At 39.4% G+C, this 27,273-nt stretch overlaps 1 protein-coding gene across 1 annotated transcript in view; it reads right to left on the bottom strand.

Annotated features, from left to right (window-relative positions):
- Window positions 1-496: 496 nt before the first annotated feature.
- Window positions 497-27,273, bottom strand: part of enpp1 (ectonucleotide pyrophosphatase/phosphodiesterase 1) — a 51,698-nt gene continuing 24,921 nt past the window's right edge. The window contains exons 4-23 of the mRNA XM_077016714.1: window positions 25,711-25,808; window positions 25,444-25,523; window positions 23,866-23,985; window positions 21,417-21,526; window positions 21,232-21,297; window positions 20,880-20,952; window positions 20,238-20,346; window positions 19,682-19,813; window positions 19,426-19,457; window positions 19,176-19,303; window positions 18,173-18,242; window positions 12,265-12,352; window positions 11,261-11,451; window positions 10,979-11,018; window positions 10,416-10,567; window positions 3,836-3,965; window positions 3,554-3,628; window positions 2,172-2,304; window positions 1,742-1,886; window positions 497-1,382 (exon numbers count right to left, since the gene is read on the bottom strand). Coding sequence (XP_076872829.1) covers window positions 1,230-1,382; window positions 1,742-1,886; window positions 2,172-2,304; window positions 3,554-3,628; window positions 3,836-3,965; window positions 10,416-10,567; window positions 10,979-11,018; window positions 11,261-11,451; window positions 12,265-12,352; window positions 18,173-18,242; window positions 19,176-19,303; window positions 19,426-19,457; window positions 19,682-19,813; window positions 20,238-20,346; window positions 20,880-20,952; window positions 21,232-21,297; window positions 21,417-21,526; window positions 23,866-23,985; window positions 25,444-25,523; window positions 25,711-25,808 — 2,125 coding nt within the window. The 3' untranslated portion in view covers window positions 497-1,229. The remainder of the gene's footprint in view (window positions 1,383-1,741; window positions 1,887-2,171; window positions 2,305-3,553; window positions 3,629-3,835; window positions 3,966-10,415; window positions 10,568-10,978; window positions 11,019-11,260; window positions 11,452-12,264; window positions 12,353-18,172; window positions 18,243-19,175; window positions 19,304-19,425; window positions 19,458-19,681; window positions 19,814-20,237; window positions 20,347-20,879; window positions 20,953-21,231; window positions 21,298-21,416; window positions 21,527-23,865; window positions 23,986-25,443; window positions 25,524-25,710; window positions 25,809-27,273) is intronic.

Raw genomic sequence — 27,273 nt, forward strand, 5'->3', positions numbered from 1 at the left:
CTTACACTACCAATCACACACCGGCGAGAAGCGGCAGCACAGTGTACTCTCTACCAGAATCCACAGCCCCCTGGGGGACTGAATGGGGTGCAGGAAGGGGAGAGAGGACAGACCCTAGTGACAGAGCACCATCCACCACTGGGCATACAAGCACACACATGTTCATACACACACACTCAGACAACTCTTTTTATTGAACATGAAGACACACTCAGGGAGAATTTATCAGGGAATCAGGGAGGGCCAATTTACCTAACCTCCATGTCTTTGGATTGTGGGAGGAAACCGGAGACCCCGAAGGAAACCCACACAGACACGGGGAGAACATGGAAACTCCACTCAGATAGGGACTTGAACCCAAGACCCCAGTGCTGAGAGGCAAACGTGCTAACCACCAAGCCACAGTGTTGTCTGGGATTCAAACTAACCATAAACCTTCCAACTGATAGACCACTGCCTATCCATTAGGCTACCAGGAACAAATATAAGCCACAGAAAAACTCAACATACATTTATTTATATGATGTAACACTGAAGGGTACACAAATCCAGAAAATACAGTACAATAAAGCAGAATACATCAAATATGAAAAACCTCAAGACCCATCCAAATATGTGAAGCTCATTTTCTTCCTATTGCCTGATCTGTAAATATAATTCATATAAAATATCTAAAACATTCTTCATTGTCCATAAATTAAATAGCTTGGAAATCAGGTTTCGATCATCAAGCCAGTTATTGCTGAATTGTTTGTTAAATGTCATATAAAAAAACTGTAAAATTATTTAACAGCAAATTTTATAATATCCAGTATGCACTATTTTTTACTATTACTATATTTACTATTGACCTCCATGTCTTGAAGACCTTTCCTGTTTATAATTTATGGCTTTTCAGTTTATAATTTATGGCTTTCCTGTTATGTATCCTGTTGCCAAATATCTATTTCCTTGTTTGAAGCTATTTTCTAGAGTGCTTCTGGACATGGATTCCCAGATGTTAAAAACATACCAGAGTATACAGAGTATAAACAGAACAACTTCTGTTTAAAAATTGGTCATTGAATAAGTTTCTTTTATCAAAAAGAGAAAAATCCTTATATTAGTCTTACATCTTTGGTTGAATACAGCCTTACTTTGGTATAAAGTTCAATGAAAGTTGATCACTAATGTCCTAATGTTACTCAAACCTCATAATGCTGTTTGCGTTCAGTCCCTAGGAGCAAATGCTAAAATATTTTTAGAAAGGTCTTTAGCTGTAATGTTTCTGCCACAGATAGTTGGTCATGATAAAAACTAAGGCCAGTTAGAAGCTCAACATCTCGGACTCGTGCGACGTGAAGTTGAACCCACTTCTGAACCCACGAGTAGTCACTCTCATTCTGCAGAAGCAAGCGACGGGAGAACAAAGATTAATAGAAGCCAAATAATCAAGTGTACACAGCAGATAAGAATCCTTTGTAATCTCTTCTTCTGTCATTCAGTCAGTCAGGTTGGACTAGCTGAGACTCCTTTTTGATAAACTTTTGATAAACACATCCTCTTCCTCAGTGATCATCTAAGCTATTACTCTGAAGTCTTCACTATCCTGTCCTGTCCTACATAGTATAACCACAGTATGAACCAGTTTCAATTATCAGTGTTATTTATGAACACGGTCCAGCTCAATACCCAGTTAAGCATTCATATGAGATACTAGGTGAGAGTATAATGTTGCGACATATTTAAATTCATGACTCACATGACAGGTCTCCATTTTGTCAGGTCGGTGGGGCAGAATGAAAGACACAGCCTTGAGGGGTCCGTCACACCGTTGCAGAACCGCAGAGGAGTTCTTACAGCTCGTCAGAATCACAAAGAAATGAGTGGGTATGGGTGTCTCATTCCTGGTACAGGAGAAAACAGCATTGACAGCATTTTTAAAATATTTGGACATAGTTATGTCAAACAGTTCTACATTAAAGTTGCTATACATCCTTGACAGTATTACAACCATATCGCCCTGACCAATGTAAACTATATGACAGATTTGGTGATTTGTAATGTAATGAAATCATAGATAATATACTGAGGACATAAAATAACTTGCAATGGCTCAGTCTGTTTTGAGATTTACATTGTAAAGGAGTAAAAAAGCATCCATCAGTATTTTGTACTTTTACACAACTTACATCATCTTCCCAGTCATGATGTCATAGTTCCCATCAAAGTCTTTATCAAATATTGGGCCACTCATGATATTCACCCCATTCAGATCTTGTGAATATTTTACCACTAGAACATCGTGGAAGTAATTCCAAATGCCTGTGAAAATATGGAATGAAAAATATAACACACATCCACAATATGTAAAGAGTGGGTGCTATAAGTCACAGGGAGAGGAAGACTTTGAATGCACACGATATAATCAAATGGACACCATTTCACTTCAAATTCACTTCAGATGTAACAGCTTAGTACTAATGGCCGAATTTCTGCATTAAAAAGTACATATTTAATCAGTGTCTCTCAGTGGCCACTAGAGGGCAAAAAATCATTGCCGGTATGGTACGTGTAGTTTTCCCATTATGTGTAACTTCCATTGTGGGTTACACCGATCTAAAGAATTTTACCACAGAGAACTTTTAATTAACTTTTACTGAAAAAAATATAATAGTCTATCACCTTAAATTTTTCTACTCACTATTATCCTGTGGAAAGCTAAAAAATACACAAACATGTCACATAAGGTCTACCTAATATCTAAACTTAGTTCAGAATAAACCCTGGAGATATTCCACAAATAACCTGGGAATAGTACAACTTCTTTGTTAGACCAAAATGATACACAAACAGATCTGTGATCCTGACCCTACATCAAAGATAGTCCAGCAGCTTTAAATGTGCCATTTTACTGGCTCTTATATTAGCTGTCAGCAGGACACAATGACTTTTTGTTATTTTGGTGTTAAAACATTTCTGGAATATAACCGTAGACTGAGACGTGTTTAAAGCAAAGGCAAATATTTACACATGGTTCCATTTAAAACACTATTTGTCTTGGCATAAACAGTGAAGACAAAGAGGAGTCAAATCACATGGAAATTTCCCGTCACTTTAAGGCACAGTGGACTTGGTAAAAGTAAGGCATAGGGGAAAAATATAAATAATAATAATAAATACATATATATTTTTAAGCTGATTCACTCAAGTTAAATATATATATATATATATATATATATATATATATATATATATATATATATATATATATATATACATACATACACACACACACACACACACACACACACACACACACACACACACACACACACACATATACACACACATACACACACACACTGACTGTCTGTATAACTACAGACTGTTGGCCATATGTTAGGAAAGCTTTTTTTAGAGCAGTCTGCCAGCCAACATGTTCCAGTCCTGTGGTTTAGTGTTGCTGTGGTCAGAAAGAACCAAATGTATACACACAAGGCATTTTTGTGAAGGGGTTGGTCAATTTACATTCATGCTAAGTATTTACGACCAAGAATAAATATGAAACTACCTTTGAAGACTGGAAACATCGGTGCCATATTACTTGTAATCAACGACTCTACTGCCGTTCCATTCGGACCCAAATCTGCAGAGAAAATATTGATTAACCGAGTTGAATATGCTGCCGTGAGAATGAGAAGTTATAATCAGTTAAAAAATCTCAATTGCTTTTTAAATCCAGTTTTTCCAAGAGACCACCGTCCTGGTTGTGTTGGCTAATGATTAAGGTGCTCCCACACGGTGTTTTACACAGTTCCAGTTTAAATAAACACTGACATCCTGTGAAGCTTACGGGACGGATGGAGAAGTCCGTATGTCATGGTGGTCCTGTGGGTGAAGCAGTTCTGATTTGCCTCAGCAGGCACGCGCACATCAGCAAGGATGCACTCCTCCTCTGGGGTGTCAGGGCGCGGCACCCCAGCCTGAACATGTGCGTTTGAGAGAGATGGGGACACAGAGCGTAAGGAATATGCTGGAGGCAGCTGCTGTGTGACCTTATGACCACAGGAAACAAAGCAGCTTAGCAAATCAAGACAAACTGACCTACACCCAAACACTTAGGAATATGGCTTGTGGTTTTTTACAGTGAGATGGGAATGTGAAAAGTGTAGTACATACATGTGTGATCCATTAGTAAAACTCACTGGAAATCTCTTTTGGGACATAAATTGGAAAATAAACAATTCCAACAATGTTTTCCTTTCTTAATTTGTCCTTGTTTGTTTCATGTATTTATTTCACAGAAAATAAAATTCACAGCAGCTAATTAATTCGGGTATTCATGGATTTAACTACAGATAGGAATAAAGCCCAGATGTGCTGGTAAGTGCAGTCATGTGATGGTTATGTGAGGGTTCAAAAGGTGAAGATGGATTCTACTGCATTGGAGCAAATGCAGACCTTATAGACACCATGTTAGCAGAGTCTGTTTGAAGAGCTAAATTAGTCTCAGAAGTGGTGCAATGTAGGTGGGCTGCCTCCATATACAGTAGTAAAGAGCAAACATCCAGCCTGTTCATTGAATGATGCGATATCCATAGACCAGTTCCATACCTCATCCTTCAAGGGTGGGTAGAAAGAGGTGGCGTACTGTGGGGTTGGGGATCAGTCTCAAAGTAACTGCAGGTATTTGCTAATTCTATGATGTGATTACACGGACTACACGGTTTGATGGCGTGATGTACACTAATGCATCTTTTGCTGTGAGCTGGTCTCAGGTCAGAAGCAGTAAGAGTGAGCTGGCTGTGATACATGGACAAGCCAGATCAAGTCCATCTGTCTGCAGCAGCACGAGGTCCAAGCCCTTTGGGCATCCGAGCAATTGAAATCAGTTCTGACTGAACTATAGTCCAAGCAGATACAAAGACAGATGTTTGCATGTCCAGGTGTCTGTAAAAGCTGGTCAAACAGCTACGGCCACTCCACATTCCCTCCAATGTCCCTCCTCTTTTGTGACAGCTGTTGGTCATATGTTGGATCATTCAAGAAAGGCTGTTTCTACTCTTCTTTTTCTCTTTTGTGCCTTGGTGAGCTTTGTGGGACGAATGTTCACATGCACACAGACTTACTTCACTTGTCCCACTTCTGCAGTATTCAGGTGGCAAGTAAAGAAAACCTTCCATACTACAACGAGGAAACAAACTGAGCCACCACTCACCCCTGATAATTTTCATGAATTTCCTTTATAGATCATTGGTTGTTCGGATCAGCAATTTCATTTAAATATATCATACAACAGACAAACACAGTTATTTTTGCACACCACTGTATTTTATCCAGCTGATTTGGGGGTAGGGGGTAGAAACAAGAGAAGAACAAGTGGATGCTGGGTAAGGAGCTCACTTTGGATGCATGAATACGCCACACTGGAAGAACTCAAATAACTGCATGTGCTTTTGGTTTTTTTTGCTCTGCATTTTCCAGAAAAGCCTTTTTGCTTTGACAGAGAATACAGGAGGTGTTGTTATGCTTCTTTCTCTGTTTGGCCATATGGTTTGGCTTTCCATATTTAATTATCCCCAGTATCAATGCTGCTCCAGGTCACAAGAGATCATGCCTACAGCTGTTTTTTTTTGTGGGAGAAGCAGTCAGTCTAGGTTTTGGAAGAACTCAAATCCCCTCTTGGGTCAAAAGCCTCTCAATTGTTGACCCTCATCCTTATCACAAAGAAACGACTTTAATGATGGTAAGTGAGGACATATGGGGAACTCTGGGTAGGCAGTTAGCCATGCCAAAGGCCATATGCACATCTGTAATATTTTAAGGTTCTGGCGTGTGCATTCTGTGCCACAATCTGCCGTGGTTCCTGCTATTAATATCTTTTGAACCACAAAGCAACATGCTGTCTCTTGTATACTTCCATGTTTCTGACTGTGTAAGGCTTCTTTGTCGCAGCTTCTGCAGGGCCAAATGCATGCAGGCAATGTCCCTAGGTGGCCCGTCTGCCCCTAGGTGGCCCGTCTGCCCCTAGGTGGCCCGTCTGCTCATGCTATCTTTTTTTTGGACAATCAGTTGAGGTTTGACCTGCTGATTTTATTTTGATATACATTAAGTTACATTGTTAAGTTGCTAATATTGCCAATTGGGATTAACACCCTAATCAGAATTTTTCCTCCACATTTTCCTCTGTGCAGTGAGAGAACACACACTAGTGATCACTAGGGGCTGTGAGGCACACATATCCAGAGCAGTGGGCAGCCCTAGCCCTAGTCTGGGGAGCAGTTGGGGTTAAGTGCCTTGCTCAAGGGCACTTCAGTCATGGCCTATGGCCTGGGAATCGAACCCACGACCCTCCAGTCTGAGTCTAACTGGAGTTATTGATGCTTTTGTGTTTTATTCATTCATCCAGTGATTTTAAATTAATGTTTGGTTGCATACTGGTGCTAAATGAGAAGGCTTGCCAATGTCAGTGCTTTGAATGAATAAGACTATGACTACATGCAAGAAAAATAAAAATAGAACTTTATTTAAACTTAAATATAATAAATTTAAATGCTACTTACTGGCCTTAGGATAATTGGTTTGAGCTTTAATATATACACTATATATAACATCAGCAGGTTGCCTTGACCATGTCTACAAGCTTAAATGCACTGTTACCTCTTTGTGATTGGCTAACTAGATATTTGCATGAATGATCAGTTGAACAAGTGTACCTAATAAAGTGGCCAGTGATTGTATATATGAAACACTTTGGGGGGGGGTGTATATTTTCTTCCTCGTATTCTAGCCTTCTCCCAATATCACAAACATATGATTGATCTATTTTATATTTAATCTAAAATCCCAGTAGTTTGTACGGGAGTGATTCAATTGCAAAAATCTGGTCTAGAAGGAATAACAGTAAAATGAAAGCAAAATGAGCATGATAGACCACAAAAGGACACATGGACAGTGCTGAGCAATCACCTGATTTCTACGAGGTTTCAGCACATAATTTAGACTTGGACTTAGACAATAAAGATTGTCTTTCATTGCACACAGGTGGACGCAGAACGAAATTTCGTTTAGGCATTTAGGCTCGCACAGTGTACAACAGAGATTTGGATATATAAAAAAGAAAAATAAATGAGATGAAATGAAATGTATCAACAGATTCCAATAACCAGGGTTGAGAGAAGACTTCAAGAATATGACAGATGGCATTCCAGGATTTACCAAAATCCGTGGCGAGAGTGTCCAACAAGGATATAGAGTACAGCTGGAATACTGAATGTAGAAGTGCAGAAATGTAGATTGTTAGATTGATGCGAATTCCCATCTGGTAGCCCTCCGCAATAATTGGTCTCCAAGAAGTAGCTCCCAGTTTCAAAAAGGTTGGTGACCCCTGGTATATACAAATCTACAGATAAAATAGATTAAACATGATAGCAGCCCAAATAAATTTAGTAAAGTGACAGTGTTTTCAGGTAGTCCGGCAGTAGTGCACAGAAGGCATGTAGTTCAGCCATTTCCTGACCTCGTCCAGGGTGTTGTGTTCAGCAGTCTGATGGCTTGGGGGGAAAAGCTGTTGCAAAACCTGATGGTCCTGCACCGAATACTCCTGAATCTTTTACCAGAAGCCAGAAGCGAGAACAGTCCACAGTGAGGATGTGAGGGGTCACCGATGATGTTGAGTGCACGGGATATGCAGCGCACTGGTGCGAGGTCCTGGATGGGTGGAAGAGAAGATCCCATGATCTTCTCCACCGTCCTCATCACTCTCCTCACATTCTTCCAGTCGGAGGCACTGCAGCCTCCACACCACACAGAGATGCAGCTCGTCAGTATGATCTCTATGGTGCTTCTGTAGAATGTGATAAGGCTGGTGGGGGCAGGTGGACCCTCCTCAGTCTGTGCAGGAAGTGCAGACGCTGCTGTGCCCTCTTAACCAGAGACGTGGTGTTGGCAGACCAGGTGAGGTTGTCTGTTATGTGCACCCCCAGGAACTTCACGCTGATGACCACTTCCACAGCCTTGGAGTCGATGCAAAGTGGAGCGTGGCTGGGCTGGTTCTTCCTGAAGTCCATGATGATCTCCTTGGTTTTGTCCACGTTCAGGATCAAATTGTTGGCCCTGCACCAATCCACTAACCGCTTGACTTCCTCTCTGTAAGCCAGGTCATCGTCATCCTTGATGAGGCCCACCACTGTAGTGTCGTCCGCGAACTTCACAATGTGGTTAGTGTCAGAACTAGGGACACAGTCGTGCGTCAACAAGGTGAACAGTAGGGGGCTCAGTACGCATGCTTGAGGGGATCCTGTGCTGAGGGTGATGACACCGGACATGTTCTGACCAACCCTTACTGACTGTGGTCGTTCAGTGAGGAAGTCTAGCAGCCAGTTCCTCAGGGGAGTGCTGAAGCCACGGACGTAATTTGGGGGGGGGGACATGTCCCCCCCACTTTTTCAAAAGTCCCCTCCAGTTTTTACGGTTAAAACCAAATATTTATATAGCGACGAATTCATGTCCCCCCCACTTTTGAAATCAAAATTACGTCCATGGCTGAAGCCCAGGGATTTCAGTTTGTTCACCAGATGTTGCGGAATTATGGTGTTAAACGCCGAACAGAAGTCTAGGAACAGCATCCGCACATGCGTATTCTTCTCCTCCAGATGTTCGAGGCTCAGGTGAAGAGCAGAGGAGATGGGGTCCTCCATGGAGCAGTTTGGCCTGTAGGCAAACTAGAAGGGGTCAAAGATGGTGGGTAGTCTGGAGGTGATGTGCTTCTTGATCAGCCTCTCAAAACACTTCATCATGGTTGAAGTCAGTGCAACAGGTCGGTAGTCGTTTAGAGATGAGATCTGGGGTTTTTTTGGCACTGGAATGATAACAGCGGACTTGAAACATGCTGGGACTTTGGCTAGATCCAGTGAGGTGTTGAAAATGTCAGCTAGAACATATTCCAGCTGGTCTGCACATTCCCTGAGCACCAGACCCGGTATGTTATCAGGGCCGGGGGCCGTCCGTGTGTTTACTCTCCTCAGAGTCCTGCATACATCATCACAATCAAGGAAGAGCGTCTCTTCATCTTGATGTGAGACAGCTCTTACTGCAGGGGTGTTGTTTAGTGCCTCAAATCTTCCAAAGAAGACCATTAAAAAAATCTGCATCGTCATCACTCACCTAGGGGGCTACCTTGTAATTTGTGATGATTCGTGTGCCGTGCCACATTCCTTTGGTGTCAGTGGAGTTTTGGAAGAGGTCCTGGATTTTTTTTCCCCATGAGCACACTTTGCTAATTTGATAGCTGGCCCTCGCTGATCTCAGTGCCTCTTCATCACCGGACTTAAAGGCTGAGTTCATAGCTTTCAACATTCTACGTACTTCATTGGTCATCCATGGTTTTTGGTTGGCACGGGTGGCGATGGTCTGTGGTGCTGATGACTTCCATGCATTTGTTTATGTAGACCGACACAGTCATGGCGTACTTGTCCAAGCTGATATGGTCACTGTAATTGGCAGCCTCCTTGAACATATCCCATTCAGTGCACTCAAAGCAGTCCTGTAATGCCTCCATAGCCCCCTCAGGCCACACCCTCACCTGCCTCACTCTCTGATCAGCAGGGGCTTATACGCAGGAATTAGCATAACAGATGAATGGTCTGACAAGGTGGGGGCAGGTGGGCTGCTTTGAAAGCATTCTTCGGGTTGGTATAGGCCAGATCTAGTGTTCTCATACCTCTGGTTGCACAATCCACATGCTGGTGGAAGTTTGGAAGAACTGTCTTCATATTAGCCTGGTTGAAATCCCCAGCAACAATGAAAGAGCCTTCAAGGTGGGCTGACTGCAGCTCACTGATGGTTCGGTAGAGAAGACTCATAGCTTCCTTAGTATTTTCATCAGGAGGCATGTAAACAGCAGTGATGGAAACTAGGGTAATCTTTCTGGGCAAATAGAATGGTCTGCAGATTACAGTCATGAACTCAATGTCCGGTGAACAATGGCTTTGCGTTCCTGCACCAGTTATCATTTATGTAGATACACAAACCTCCGCCATGAGATTTACCGCTAAGAGTGCAGCTCCTATCTGCCCAGAATGTAGTTAGCCCCTCGCTAACAGCGTTGTCCGGGATTTGTGGTTAGATCCAGCTGTAGAAAATCCAATTTGTTCTCCAAGGAGCGAACGTTGGAGAGAAAGACGGATGGAAGTGGTGATCTGTAAGGGTTCACTTTTAGTACATGTGTACTCATTTAGTACTGTACAATGAATAGTACATGCAGGCTGTGGAAGCTATCATGAGAAATATATGAGTGAACAGAGCTGAGGAGAGCACAGTCTCTTTGGTAGCCTCCGATAGCACAGTGCCACACAGAGACGGCCATCGAACAGACACCTTTCAGATACCTTTAACTACTTTTAAATTCACAGAACAATGAAAGCCAAACTCACTAGTGGTTCCAGGGTATATGCAACCCAGAGAGGCATGAGAAGGTTTTTGCTGTATCCATTAATATAGGAGGAATGCGGCAGCACACAGTAGTGTGCATTCTTCTGGAGGACCCGAGGAAGTCCATATGGTAGGTGAAGCCACCTGGCGGTATCTGTCAGGATAAATGAATGATATACTGTACTGTATATGAACACTGCAAAGTTCTGCTCATGTGTAACACAACAAAAACAGCTGACAAACAATAACACTGTTAAAGGTTTAAAGGCTGTATCTAGCATACACAAGATCTGATACACAATTTAATACATAACCTTTCAACAAGCCACATTAGACTACCACAGAATAGTAGCCTAAAGAATGATTTCTCACTGGATACCTGGAGTTGCACAAATAACTGAAGTTGTTTAAAAAGAAACATACACACACATACACATGCCTATTTCACTATTGCAGCAACCAATGAAAATAAATAAGGCACAGCATGTCAGAACAGCATTACATGACGCTAAACATATCTGGAGAAGTTTGCTTATTTAAAACAAAAAGTTTTTTGTTTACATACATGAATCTGATCTGATGAACAGTTGGTTGAGATTTTCAACCTGAAAGAGTAATGGAGACAAATATACAGTTAAAATAGACAGAATTCATCATCTGCTATGATAACTGAATATGAAACAAAAAGCCTGACGTCCTTCATGCACATGCTAGCTGCTAACTTCTGATGATCTGCTCACTTTAAATCTATATTCTATCCAGTTTTATCTGCAGAGTTCAAATGTACTATTAAACTTTCTTCTGACAAACCACCATTTCAGAGTATGATAGCCTCTGTGGTGCAAACCTGGAATTGTGGAATGGTGTGGGAACTGCACACACAGCTTTGATGGTCATCCAGAAGGCGATCAGTAGTGGAACAGATGGAGGCAGATGAAACCTCGGCTGGGTAAGTAGGGTGGTGAGGCGGGTTCCGCAGGAGATGGTTGAGACTCCCATGAGTGCCATTGTTTGGGGCAGGATGAATGTCCAACAGATCTGAATGGAATTTAAGGTCCTCTTATTAATAATGCACATTTAGCAACAGTAGTTTACATTTAAATATCGCAAAGAAATTTCTAACTGGCAGGAGTTATAAAATTAAGGATTCATTTTTTATTTGTTAAAACTAGTTAGGGATTAATGGTTTGCTGCTCAGGAGCCAACAAGTCATAAATTGAACATAAAATACATGCACAAAAGAAGTTGTAAACTATTGCTATTAAATATCAGTGTGACGGGCGAGGAGTGCAAAATAAAAAGGAAGTGATCATGCCAGTCTCAGGGAAAAGGGGGATTTAATGGATAACGTGTAACAACTAAAAACCTGTGACACAATAACCAGCGGCCAACTGGTACAAAGAAAATATATACATATATATAGATGGACAAACAGCTCTCTGATGCGGGGGGGGGGGGGGGGGGGGGGGGGATTATAGTAGGCCCCGCCCACCTGAGGGACGAACACAATACAATGGCAGAACAACATGAAATACTGCTGCTGTGGACGGATGTGGCCAGCAGGGGACACTGTATTGTGACAATCAGCTTTTACAAAAAATAATAATATTCTTTATATTGTAAAATAATAATAAATATATTGTTTAGAAAAATACTATATAATGTATAATAATATTTGTAATGTTGATGCCAGTATATTTTTCTTCCTGTTTTGAAATTGACAAAGACATTGCTTTAAAACATTAAAAATGTGTTATCATATTTAATGTGAACAACATAATAAGCTTATGCAGGACTTTTCACACAGGTCTAGCAACTCTATGCAGGTCTAGCAGCTTTAAGACCACATACCACATAGGAGGTTATACACTTCAATGTTTTCAAAGGGAGCCACAGTAGTCTTGAACTTCAGTCCTGGCCCATGTCCTATAAAAATGGCCTACACAAAATTACAATTTAAGAGTATTAGTATCACTTAAGAGTGTTGATTATCATCAGAAATATTACTGCACACCAAGTTCTGACAAGAACAACAGATTCAGAATCTACAACAGATTCATTTGTTACATGGAATCGTAGTGTCTGCAGTTCATATAAACATTTATAATAAGGGCTGTATGTAGAAAATAAATTTTTCTCTATAGCAACAACACTGAAGGCAGTCTACTCCTGAAGCAGGGTGATCCAAAAATGTCTCACCCAACTGCAAACTCCCTCTGGTTCCTCATTTTCTACACCATGACTGCTACATTTGGGGGGAAAATCCTGCCCGCAGGGATCCCACAAGTAAACATTTCAGCAAAAATAACATATAGCACTTGGTATTTTGACCATTCCTATGATAATTACTGTAACAGAGAAGAAATTACCCAAATGTGGATTGCATATGATATAACAGTGAGTGATTGTGACTGTTTAAGGGTAATTTTGGTAACACAGGCTGTTAAGCCATACTCCCTTCTCTTTCTTTCTGGAAATGATTACAGACATTACTGGATGACCGCAGGAGGAGCTGCACACAGAGTAAACCACCATTAAACCTTCATCACAGACAGAAACATGAGTAAGCATGCCCAGTGTTTACAGTTTGCTCCATTTGACAAAAACTCTGAGCTACATCTGTGAATCAGACTCTGTTACATGAAGATGAAAATATACTGTACTACTCATATTCCCTCAGCTTCATATTATTGTTACAATTGTTTGTCCATTTTCCATACATTTTGATTATAAAATTTTTATATTAACATGAGTCCTCAAACGGCAGAAATGCTGCTCATAAGGAAGTGTGTATAACAGTGGGCTATTATAAGGTCATGCAGGCATATCCCTTATACACTCCAAGCACCAGTCTCCCCATTAGTCTTAATAACACATCACAAGCCTTTAAACTGCTGTAGGTCCTTTAGATTTAATGTTAAACCCACCAAACTTCCTGCAGACTTTTGGACAATATTCATCCAACCATCAACTCAAATACACTCGGTGGTATTTCAACAGAATCAGATCTTAAATATTTCACAAAAAATACCACCCTTGGTTGAAGCTCTAGTTTGGTAAGATGTCTAGTAATGGTAAGATGTCTAGATGTAAGATCTCAGTGCACAAGAGAGATGGTATAGGAGAATAAACTGAGAGAGATAAATAGGAGTCGGACCACTGAGAGCTTTGAAGAAGAAGAATGTTGTACTTAATCCTTAATCGTATGGGGACTACAGGACACTCATAGACCACCTCTGGACACCTAGTGTTACACCGCATCTACTTTGTCTTTACACCCTATTGTTATCCGTCAGGTACCTGCTCTCTGTAAAATACAACTATGAACATGATACAATGTGTGTCAAGACTTTAGAGATTGCATAAAAGCCTAGATAACCATCTCCATTACCCCCCCCCCCCCCCCCCCCCCCCCGCGCACTTTGTAGACCTTCACATCAGAAGCTTTTCACTGAAACAGGCAACCTCTTTCTTCAGTGTTTCTCTGAATTAAGCCTTTGGCATTTCCAAAACATAACAGTAGGCCTATGGTTGTTTTTCCAGACCCTGCCCCCTTCCAAAACACACCTTGGTATAAGTATAGTAACACAACTGCTACCATTGCTAATGCTATTCTCAAGAGCAGTAACCAACATCCGAATGCCAAGCAGGAGCACATAATTGTACTTTATATACGATTATCATAATAATTAATAATTGTAGGGTATTGTTAATTTCTGTGCTCTTAGAATAGGCTTTTCAACTATGAATTAGATAACCAAGTCTTCTGCAAAGCCAACTATCTGCTCTTCTTTTGCTGCCTTTTACACATAAAAATAGTACAGTGAAACTAGGAACTTTCAGAAACCTTTAGAATTCACTGTATTTCTGGATTGATTTTACCACATGTATGACCATACTTAATCCCTAAAAACTGACAGAACAAAAATAAAAACAGACTTATAGTTTTATATTCATTCACTGAGGAAACATCTGCAATATTACATATCTTTTTTGTAGTATTCTTGCTTTCACTGAGTAGCTATAACTGCACAATGGGCTAAAATAATTCCTAGTGGACTTCCTTGCATGCTCTTTTAAGGTCTTTGAGGATTTCTGTTGAGTTAAAGTGAGGGGTTTGGCCATTCCAGAATGCTGAATTTCTTCTGCTTGAACCATTAGTACTTTGCATGCCATCTTAGTTTGAGGCTACTCTGCTGCCTCAGGTCTTAGAGAACTGCCAGCTTCATACTAAACAACTGGGATGAGGCTCTTATGTTGCAATGTGATGTTTGTTTTTTGCCACATTAAACTAAAAATACAAATCATCCGTCCACAAAACATTCTTCTGATACACTACTGGCTTATTCATGTGGCCTTTAGCAAATGTCTGATGGGCAGCAATGTTATTTGTGAAGAGAAGTGAGACGTGGCTTTATCCTGGCATGCAAACCATTCATGTTCAGAGTTTCTGCAGTGTTTCAGTGGACTCATGAACATTAGACAAAGAGAAGAGAAGCAGATCCTTATATGTTTTCCTATGGTGTTCTTTGTGATTTCTGCATCCTTGGAGTGATCTTTGCTGAACCACTCCTTGTAAGAGTAATTGTAGTACTGAATTTCCTCCAATTGTATATCATCTATCTCACAGTGGATTGGTGGAGGCCAAACCTTTTAGAAATACATTTTGTAACCCTTTCCAATCTGGTTGGAAATCTGAGTTTCAATTATTCTATCTGATGTATTCAGAAATTTCCTTTGACATGGCACACTTCCACAATCCTGTGTGGTGAATATTAGCCTCGAGATGTCTTAATATATGAAAACTAGGAATGGCCAGACACGATCCAATGAAATCACTACCAATCCAGATATTTTCACATTAAATCTGGTATTAGGTATTTTAAGGTCAATACACGTCATGGTTAGCATTTATTATCCATTTTTTCCACTGTTGCGACTGTACTAAGATTTCCCATAATTTCCAGCAGTGAGGATTGATCTGGGAGTTTGGAACTATTTCACAGTGGATAATAAAACCACTACACTACAGCCACCTGCATTGTTTGCAATGCCAGCATTTTGAGTGTTGGCAGCAAATGAGCTGCTTTCAATATGACTAACAAGATAAAACATATGAAAAGAAAACATGCAATGCAATAGGCAGATTTACGCAAGTCACTGAAGAAAATACTGCAGAGACATTTGCCTCTGATGACCAATTAGAATTATGTACCATATTACAGAGCTATGTAATACCAAATTACATTTCTTTATAGATAACATATCAACCAACATATCATTTTAACCAACAGCTTTTTCTAGTTTATTATCTTAACCATACAGTTAATTACAAACAATTACACTTTAATCCCACCCATCTTGCAGACCCAACCACAATTCAGACAGTTGTCCCATGACAGTCATCCAAAATAAAATCCACAACCAAAATAACCCCCTTTACATATCATGTATACTTCCAATAGCCATAAAATCCTTAAGTGCATTCCTCATGGCAGGCGACAATCCACTAACCTCTCTGCCTGCCAATTTCACACCCCATATGAAAGGTTATAACTGCTCCGCTTGGCTTAGCTTTTCACACAGCAGACGCCAAGATCACTCCACCACTCTCCCATGGCAATCATAGTGACAGGAGCACTAATACAGCTACTGTGTGCCCAGCACTTGTGTTAAACTACAGGCTATAGTATAGTATATACATAAAACTACATATTGAAATACACAAAAGCAGTGAGAGACCAACTCATGTAGCTGAAACCTAACCTTGCCTTGTTTTGTGATAATAACCAGTTGTCAAAGGGCAATGAGGTCGTTGCACTGCTTAGTGTGATAGCTTCTGGTCTGGTCTGGTGGTAGGGAACTGGTCTTGTGACCGGAGGTTCGTCGGTTCGATTCCCAGGCCTGAGGCCATGACTGAGGTGCCCTTGAGCAAGGCACATAACCCCAACTGCTCCCCGGGTGCCGGGCTAGGGCTGCCCACCGCTCTGGGCATGTGTGCACCACAGCCCCCTAGTAATCACTAGTGTGATAGTGGATAGTGGATTGTCGCCTACCATGAGGAATGCACTTAAGGATTTTATGGCTATTGGAAGTATACATGATATGTAAAGGGGGTTATTTTGGTTGTGGAGTTTATTTTGGATGACTGTCATGAGACTACTGTCTGAATTGTGTTTGGGTCTGCAAGATGGATGGGATTAAAGTGTAATTGTTTGTAATAAAACTGTATGGTTAAGATAATAAGCTAGAAAAAGCTGTTGGTCAAAATATGATATGTTGGTTGATATGTTATCTATAAAGAAATGTAATTTGTGTGTGTTGTAACTGCACAGATGGGTAAGAATGGGACAAATTTCGTTTGTGGTGAAAAAAAAATCACAATTGACAAATATGGCACATTTACAAATTTTTCTTTAGGTTTGGTATACGTAAGTATGCGGTATTCTCAAACAAGGCTTCTGGTGGTCATATTTCTAAAATTTCTGACAAAAATATGTTTTGTCCTGACCCAGATTTACCACAACCACTCAGTCTTTTACCATTTATTAATCTACTATGTTATTATAAACTATAATGCTCTCACAAATTCAAAGAACCCATGACTCAACTCTCAAATGCTCTGCATAGTAGCCATAAAATCATAAGATCAATAACTCACATCAACAACCTTGCACACATCTGCCGTGGCATCTGTATTATTTCTATCTGACTTACTTCCTCCTATAATCTCTGGAACATCCCAGTGTATTTATCCAAGACAGGAAGTGCAGGAGGAAGTAGCACACTGCGCTTCACCTTTAACCTCCCCAGGGGCCAAGGCTGAAAAAGCAGCTGGGTTTGTGGATATGTGTCACCTATACTTCTAAAATAAAAGATCTTCAGTAAGAGGGCTTTCAGCTAAAGCTGTTTCACAGAAATGCATAAAATCTCTTTTAGTGTCATTGCTAAGAATGTTGTCAGTTTTTTGAGTGGACTGACTTACATGCTTGTAACAGTCAAGTTACTTCATTTTTCTTTAACTTTAATGATGATGATGTAAAATCTAAACAACAGGTCTAAACAACCTAATATCAAACAGGAAGGCTCGAGTCCAGCAGTTTGGATTACCAAATTTACCAAAATAATTATCAGACTTTTAATCTGGTTAGCAAAACGTGCAAGACTGTGGCATTGATGGACAAGAAGACCTCTAGTTTAGAGTGTGCATAATTTTATCATAAAGCCATCCAAATGACACAGCAGCAGTTTATACACATGAATATATCAATGTCTGAAAAGATTTAGCACCATCTAGCACTGCCTTGGCAAAACTCATTTATGAATAACACAGATGTGCATATAATAATAAATGCATATAATAACCATAATGCAAATCTAGGATTTATTTCAAGATGACTATGGATAGGCAAATACCCTGCAGTACACTTTTGGAAGGCGATAAGCATGCATCAAAGAAAAGTCAGATTTTTTTTACCTAATATAAAATATGCACTCGTAAATATTTTAACACAGCAAAGATACTGCTCCTACAAGCTGTGGGAGACATAATACATAATCTTTCCTATGACAAATGTAATTTACATTAGTATGAATTTAATCTTGTAATTAAAGTCAATTAAGTTCCAGTGTGCCAAAGAACTGGACATTGCAGACACTGCATATAAGACTGGGTCTGTTTCAGTGCCAAACTCTACATTTGCTGGCATGAGAGTGGTAAACAATCTCTTATTTACTGTAACACATGTAATTTACAAACCTGCATGTTTTTGAAGGCATTATCTGAACCATGGAAGCCTCCACTGCAGTACTTAATCTCTGTTGGTTGGCTATAGAAATAAGCACAACAAACATTTAGTTCAGCTACAACATGGAGAATCACCATGATTGGCACTTGCATAGTTTTGCTGTTTTGATTTTTTACTGTTGTGCGGAACAATTTAAACACAATGTGATAATGATATTTTTACATTTTCATTCAAATATTATTTTCACTCTTGTACACTGCGTTTGTGCTCATATCAACGTGCATTACAAATAATGGAAAATCCCTGCTCAGTCTGTGTGAAACACCCTTTGTTCCTGGTACGGCCTGCCTGACCTTCAGTGCACCAAAACAGAGATAATACAAGGACTAAAGGCACCAGTAACCACCTGTTAGTAACTGGCCAGAAATGTAAATGGAGCATTATATGTCTCTTTTAGTAACAAACTTGTGAGGCGGTCTTCGTCACTGATGACTAATGAAGGGTGACAACACCCATGTTAAGAACTTTGAAAGTTATGGATGAATGAAGTGCCTTCTATAGAGTTGATGAATAAGTGTGCACTCCCAGCCGAGTGCTAAATCTCCCCTTAGACTTTGTGTATGTCTTGTTCAAGACTAAAACGACAGTCCTTTGCATCATAACAAAATCTGTAAATAATTGTTAAGGCTTTTTAATGTTTCACGTCGGATCTAATCAGGATACCACACTGGACTGAGAACAGGGCCACATTCTGCCCTGCTGTGGAATGTGAGATTTTGATCACTACCAGTTAAACAGTTTTTGATTGTTTTTCAGTGTTTTGGGAAAGTACAAGAATTTCTAGATAGAAGTAAAGACTTGTGTGTGAAATGCTTTAGATCTACAGTATAAACTCTATAATATTACCAGCAGTGTGTAACTTAAGTGTTTATGAATATATTACTGTTTTGTATCCATTACGTCTTTTCAAATGTTGATGAAAAAGATGCAACTTGAGAACTTGAGAACACTTACAGGGCTGCTTGCCACTGAGACTTCATGTAGAGATGTGCCCTCTCAATGCGGATGTTGTTGGCAAAGTGGAGCCGTTTGGGAAGGTGCTCCTTTAAATAGGCCTTCATCGGCTGGTCAGGTGCTCTGCACTTCAAATGTATGGAGGGGATGGAGTTGGAAATGAAAGAATAAAAGCTTCAATAATGTAATGGGAAGAGAAAGAAACAAAAAGGAAAAATTCAGACTATTAACACTGCGAGGAAATCCATACCGACAAATTCTTCACTAGCCCTTCATAATTGACTGCCAGAGGACAAAACAGGGAGAAACAACATTGTAATTAAATTATTAACAAACGTAGAAGCAAGCACATAAACCACACACACACACACACACGCCCCTGATTTGCATAAAGTACATCTTATTGGGTGTATATGAATCACTTTTCAAAGATGATCATGTTCTAAAGAAACTAATAGTTTCTTACATATACACACACTTTTTGGCATGTTAGGGCAGGGACTTACAGGTGAAGAACTCTTCAGGAATACGTTTAGGTCGAACTCGTGCAGCAGGGCCCTGTATGACAATGAAGTCATCAATATTTGCCTGGTATGTTGAGACATAAGCAGCCTTTTCACATGAGGCTTCTTCCATTCCTGGTTGCCAAATGCAAATCAGAAAAAGGGTATAAGATACTAACAAATGATTTCTCAGTTGTGTTTCTTGGAATTCTCTTTATTTTTCTGGGTCAAATTTACTTAAGCACGGTCATGTAATACAAATTTTAATCATGATTATCCTTGTTATAACAAGGAATTTCCCCTTAATAAATCTCTCCTCTGCCACTCTTATATTTTATATGCCAGGATACTTGTGGCTTTCCAAGTAATGTATTAAATTAATGTGAAGCCACTGACTGATGTAAAAACCAAGTAAAATGTATATTTGGGGAAAAACAATTCCTACTTGGTACAAGATGCTTGTACTCGTACTTCAAGTTCAGCAGTCAAAAATTTGTGGTTTACAGTTTACACTTTGTATCTATAGGAGAAAAGGCAAAAATAAACTACATAAACGTACCATGGTCAGAGAGAAGAACCAGATTGACACATTTGTGAAGTTTTCTTTGTTTGAGGCCATCCATTAGCAATCCAATAATCCTGTCAACATTTATTAGAGCCTCAATCACCTACAACAGAATGCAGCAGATGGAAATATATGAAATGTTTCATGCAGTCCATTCAAACTTTACCTACACTCAGTTTACAAACTTCCTAAATGTATACATTAATAAAGTGCATGACAAAAGTGAATACAGTAAACCCCTCACATTTCTGCAGATATTTAAGTATATCTTGTCATGGGACAACACTGACAAAATGACGCTTTGACACAATGAAAAGTAATCTGTATGCAGCTTATAGAACAGTGTAAATTCTTCCCTCCAAATAACTAAATTTACAGCCATTACTGTCTAAACCACCAGCAGAAGTGAGTGAGTACACCCCTTAGTGAAACTTCCTGAAGTGTCAATATTTGGTGGTTTAGACATTAATGGCTGTATATAAAGTTATTTTGAATTTGAAATTTGAATAAATTTACACTGTTATATAAGCTGCACATCTACACTACAAAATCCCTTACTTTTCATTGTGTCAAAGTGTCATTTTGTTTAGGAGGTCTTTTTGATGTCAATGGCAGTTTTTTCACATGCAATAATACCTTGCCACTCATTGGTCCATAGCGATGGCCGGAACTATCTGGCTCTTCCATGTACAAGGTGTAAAAATCTGGCCTAAAGTAATTGAAGAAAAAAAAATTTTCACATTGTTAACACAAATAATTCAATGAGATATACTCCAGTAACTATTTCGGTAACTAAACAAGAAAGAGTTACTATTGTATTACTCTAACTGCTATATACTCAAATTTACGTCAACAGTATGATTCTGCGAGTCTATGAGTCTTTTACTGTCAGTTCTCATTTGTTTCAACCATATTTCCTTTCCCTTGCCATTTTCATACTGTAAATCATGCTGTGTATGCACATAATTACTGATGTTTGAATGATCACCTTTCTTTTTGCGGCAAACTCAACCATTCAAAAATTGTGGTCACTCTGCTTTCAAATGGGACACTCCTAGAAACAGTAGGAAGGAAAATTATACCTGCCATTGTACATTTTCAAAACTATCTAGATTTTGATAAAGGTTAAAACATGTGCAATTACATGATAATCAGTCATTATAATATGCTCACCCATTATATTTTTTGTACATATTTGGAAATTTTCCTTTAATGGGTACATCTGATCCAGGCCAGAAAAACGTCCCAGATTTCATGTTGTTTGTCATGGCTGTGATCCAGACCTTTATGATAAAATAATGTAAGAAACATTTAATCCTAAATATAAACAAAGCAGTGAATCAGCGTATCACCTAGTGACTGGACACATATAAACGTTAGGTCTCCTTTGTGGCAAATAACTCAAACTAACACTTACAGATTTAAGAAGTCTCTTTGTGTATTCCTGTTATTATTGTTGCACAGTTTGCCCTCATGGTCACTTCAAACAAGCCAAAAATGTCCCATTTAAATATATTTGTCTTTCAGCTAAATCGGATCATATGCAGAATTATGCTGATGACTTGCATGTGTGACCAAGTATCGTTAGTGAAAAGACCATCTAATCCACATTAGTTTCAAATTTACCATCATTGGCCAACACATACACAGTAGTACCCAAAAGGTGTAATCATGCTTAAATGCAAAACCCTGCGATGAAAGTAGTCTTGTCCTTTTTGTTCTTGATTGGTGTTGCGCCCCAGTGTGGCATGTCTACTTTTCTTTCCTTTTCTCTTCATCTTTGCCAAATTGGTAACAGGAGACACTGGTAGCCTTTAATGGAAGCATTGCAACCACAAGAGACAGACTGTCATGTCCACCAACAGGATGTGTTGGCCCATGAAAGGAGGCAGAACCTTTTAACTATAAGTGTCGTGTTTGTGATTTTACATGCATGGCGAGTCTTGTTGGTTATAAAAGCAGGTTATCCTCACTGATACATTCTTGGCTGTGAGAGCATTATAAGTTCTTACTGGTGAGACTTTGAGACTTACTGGCTGTTAGCTTTGCTGTTAGTTTTTTCTCTCTTACTGCTTTCCTGTTGGCCAGCCCAGGGTGGACGGCTTCGACCAGACACGCCTATATGTAACATGTTAGGAAGTCACTGTCTAGACAAACTAGGTAGGCAGGAGCCACCCATGGCATTCTGGCCATGGCAGACATGGTTTGGCAGGGTAGTCGTGTTTTGTTTCTTTCATTAGTGGGGCACCATCTACAGTCCTACTACTCAGTCCTACTAGCCCAAACCTTTCAAACCTTTTTTTGTGCTGTGTACATTAAATAGCCATTTACTGTCTCAAGTCTTTCTGCACACCCACAGTCTCCCCGTCACCTAGACAACTACTTCAGGTGAGAACATAACACTTGCTGACAGTTAATCGCCAACATCTGGTACTTTTCTAAAGCCCAGGTGCACAGAGGTGGGAACACACAGACGTCATGACGTCAAGGATCCAGTGTACCAACATGAGCTGTCAGCGCACACACTGCTTGACCTGCTGCTCTTTACTGGCTTAGAGCTTCTTGTTGAACATTGGTACTAATGTTTTGATTTAGTGTGGCTCTCAAATCACTCGCAAAACAATTTTAATTTAACACTAATAATCACTTTGGTTTATTACATGTACAGAATCCATATGCCCTATTACCATATGCATTTAAACTAATCCATCTTATGAAGCTACAAATATAAATAAAGACCTAGGCCACAAAAGGTGTGAAAAATAAGTCACATTGTGGCTGGTATTTCTTATTACTACTGAAGGCCACTATTGGCCCATTTCCACTAGGGCCTGTTTGGTGCGGTACGGTTCGATTCGCAACGATTTGTGAGTGTTTCCATTAGTACCAGGTCCCAGTTTGTTGGTACCTTCGGGTACTTTTTTCGTACCTACTCGCTCGAGGTTCTAACCGTTCCACATATGAAACTCGAGCTCTCAGCATTTGCTAAACTAGACATGTAAGTAATATAGGTAGCATTTGTAACAGCATAGCACCCCCCCCTTCACTAGTGCATGTGTTCTGACTGTTCACCATGTGCATGTCCCTTGTTTGTAGTGTGTTGGTTGCAGGTTATTGTTATGCACTGTTCAGGTTTAGCTTTTGTTTTGTAATAAATTTATTTTGTGTTCACCCCTCGGTAGATGTCTTGTCCCTCACCTACGACTCTCTCAGTGAATCTATTCTTTTAAAGAAATTACCTATATAATTTTCACTGTTTGAATGAAAGCTTGCAAGAGTGCATTTTTGCTCTGACTCTTTGGTAGTGTTATATCTGAAAAACAGGATCATTCATTTTTATCACTGATCTACAGTGTAGTTTTATCCTGGCCCAACACTGTTTTGAAGTGGAAAATGGGCAGGGTTTAAATGAGGATTTTGTGATAATGACAACACCAAACGCACCCACACATGCTCCTCTGCCCCTCTGTGTTATGTGCTGGTTGTTAAACCATGGAAAAATATTACAATGTCTAACAAAAAAGAAAAGTTTTCTTTCTAACAGACTTCTATATGAAACTTCCTAATAGAAATACAACTTGAACATATTGTATATGTTTGCCATTTTTTGCCACATACTCACTGGTTCGCCCTGGTACCACATGGGGTTAAACTTCTCCTTTCCTTTCAAACTGAAGGAGGCATTGTATCTAACATCATACATTTTATTATCCACAATTCCATGTGACTCTGGATACAGACCCTGTAAAAAAAAGAAAAAAGAAAGAGAGAAAAAGATCAATCCCACAATTCCTCAGAGTTCATTAACTGCTCTATGGCGTCTTCCAATCAGCAAGGCATTATGTTTATGAGCTGATCCCATACATTGCAAAAAAGTATATTATGGTTGTTATGAATAAACTTGTAATTCATATGAACCAACTGTTGGTCAAAATTATGTCCAGTCTTAAGCTGTCAAATATAGAGTTCACTGGTGTATTTGCATATACTGCTATATGTTCCATGTCAAAACTACCCTACTCTAATTTTTTTTTCTTTGCTGGAGTGATGAATATGTTGAATTGTTTTAATATAGTTTTCAAATATCACAATTACTGCACAAATGTAAAATAATGCAATGTGACTAAGCAAACAGTATTACCCACAAACAAACCTTAACTATAACCACAATTATGATCAAAGCAAAAACTGGTGAAACACTTTCTGTGTTGTATGGTCCAATAACATAAGAACCAGCTCAATAAAATGACTAATAATATCCTACCAAGAAACTACTACCGAGGAGCTTCCTCCTATTCAATTTAGATAAAAAAGAAGTACTACTACTTGGTTTCCAAGGGCTTCTAGATGTAACCCAACTTCCTCCTATTCAATTTAGATAAAACAGAAATACTACTATTTGTTTCCAAAGGCTCTAGCTGCAAGACATCTGAATACACAAAGTCTTAATGGCTTCTCAGTTGAAAACTCTTCTGATATCCAGAAATAGTTGATCAACAATATCACAAATGTAGGTTTGATGCACCAGTGTATCTGTACTTTTGTAACATTTGCAAGAATCAGTTACATATATGCTTTCTGTTTAAAAGTTATTATAAAACTGAGTGGGGGGTGGGATGTCCCTCCCTGCAGTTAGGCAGATTCACCTTACTTATGACTATCGCAATTTTAAGTGCTAAATATTTGATAATCTTTACACAAGCAATTGATGTTTAGATTGCATTACTAGCTTTTCAGGGTATTCAAGAGAACTAAATTATTCAGCAAAAACAACTCATGTCATTTCTGTACTGTGTTGAGACAGAGTCCTGCTTCAACGTCATAGTATGCAGTTACAGCATGTTCTAACTACAACCATGGTAGTACACATGGTAGTAAATCATGGTAGTAAATCTACATTGAATAGCCACTTTATTAGAGAATTGCTGGTATTCTGATTCCACTAGGTGGAAGTCATTCTGTAGGAACCCTATGAGGACAGGACAGGTTCTTGCAGTTGCTAAAAACTTGATGGAGGTACAGACATTTGACAGGGACATGAACATCATTTTACAAAAGTAGGCAAAGGTTTGTGTTATAATCTATGTTTGCCATATTTAAAACTTACAAGCTTGTTATATCCAGAAATGTTCAACAAAATTTGCTATACATGTGTGTGAATAAAATGTGGATAGATCTAAGAAATTCAAACTGTACTTACTGTGACGATTGTGTAATGATTAGGGAAGGTCTTGGTAGGATAGGCAGGACGCATATATGATGCAGACGTGCCACAATCTCCTGAGAATATATTAATAGTAAAGATACTTCTAGTATTTTCTGTATACTTCTCATTTTCTGAAGCTTTAAAACACAGCCATTATTTTATCAGGAAAATGTAAATGAATTTCAAAGGAATCTGAAAGCTTGACAAAATTCAAGCTTTCTTGAATATACAGTACTAAAGAAAACAGAATTTCTGACATACTTAATTTGGTGATGACTGGAAGCAGGCTGCTGTAGGCTTTCAAGTATTCTGCTCTGAAGCCATCTAGAGATATTAGGATTAGTGGTGGTTTGGGAAAACTGTCAAAACAAACAAGAAATACATGTCAAATCAATGACCATGAATTCACATAATTCTCATTTTAGTCCTACATTAATCGACATGAACTACGAGTTAATGAGTTAATAAATTTTACCCATTAATGTAATCTTGTATTTATATATATATTTATATACAACATGACAAATATCCTATCCCAACAATTAGAGCTTCATACCACTTCATACCAGAAACAACAACATCACAAGCTGAAAATGTGTGCTTCAGAATGCCCTTACAAGCAATTCATTTATAACGTTTTCTGGGGTTGAAAGGATTTTGCTCCAAGCAAAACAAAACAAGTTTACCATAAACTTGTATAAATTTCAAAGATTTCATATCGGGATAGGATCGGCTCATTTGATGGATTGAGGACACCAGATATTTTGTGTTTTTAATGAAAGAATTCTTTGTCTAAGTGACTGCCGTGTGTTCTGTAGGGAGTGGGGCCTGGAGGAGTTGAAATCACTTCACTATTTGACATTTGTTCTGGAAGAGAACTGAAGGAGAAACGGAGGTGAAACTGGAGCTGGAACTGGGTTGAACAGTACTGAAACTGAAACTACTGTGTTCAGACACTGAACTCAATAAAACACTCTGCCTTAAACTCTAGATTCCCCTGACTCTAAATGGAAGATAATTCACACATCTCTCCACTTCTCCAAGTTTTCCCACCAAAGCCAATGGCCTTGTTTTCTCAGACTTAAATTGATTCCTATAAAATGGTTTATTTAAATAAAATGAAGGAAATAATATTTTATTACATTTAGGGAAAGTGTAAGTGTGACGGGCAGGGAGTGCGAAATAAAATGGAAGCGATCACGCCAAGTCTCAGGGAAAATGGATGGTTTAATGGAGAAAGTGTGCAAACCAAAAACCCGTGACATGCTCCGAATTAAAGATACAATGACCAGCGGTCAACTGGTACAAAGACAAGACATATAGACAAACAAACGACCCTCAGGTGAGACGGATCGTGGGCCCCGCCCACCTGAGGGACGAACACAACACAACAACAGGACAGCTGCCGCTGTGGACGGAGGCAACCAGTAGGGGGCCCGCCTTACAGTGACAGTAAGCTTTTAAAGCGAGATGTTATCTGTACATTAGGGAGTGATAACCTTATTCAAAGTTCATAGAAGTGTACCTTTTTTCTATTGAAAAAGCAAACAATGCAGACAACATATGTTCAGCAACTTTGTGTCATCATTATTATTAAATTGTTGCATTTTATAAGATACAAAAGTCCAATCAACAGGTTGAGATCTGCATTTCATATCAGCCATACACCTTTCCTGCTTTCAAAATATTGGCACGGTCACGTCGGGCTATGCCCTGTCACTCCAGTTCCCTGCTCCTCATGTCCGTGTTGTTCCTTGCTTGTCTGTTTCCATGGTTTCCCTCCGCCTGCCACGTCCGTGTCGTCAGTGTTTCCACCCGTGTCTT

Source organism: Brachyhypopomus gauderio, chromosome 9 (assembly GCF_052324685.1).
Source record: "Brachyhypopomus gauderio isolate BG-103 chromosome 9, BGAUD_0.2, whole genome shotgun sequence".
Classification (NCBI taxonomy): domain Eukaryota; kingdom Metazoa; phylum Chordata; class Actinopteri; order Gymnotiformes; family Hypopomidae; genus Brachyhypopomus; species Brachyhypopomus gauderio.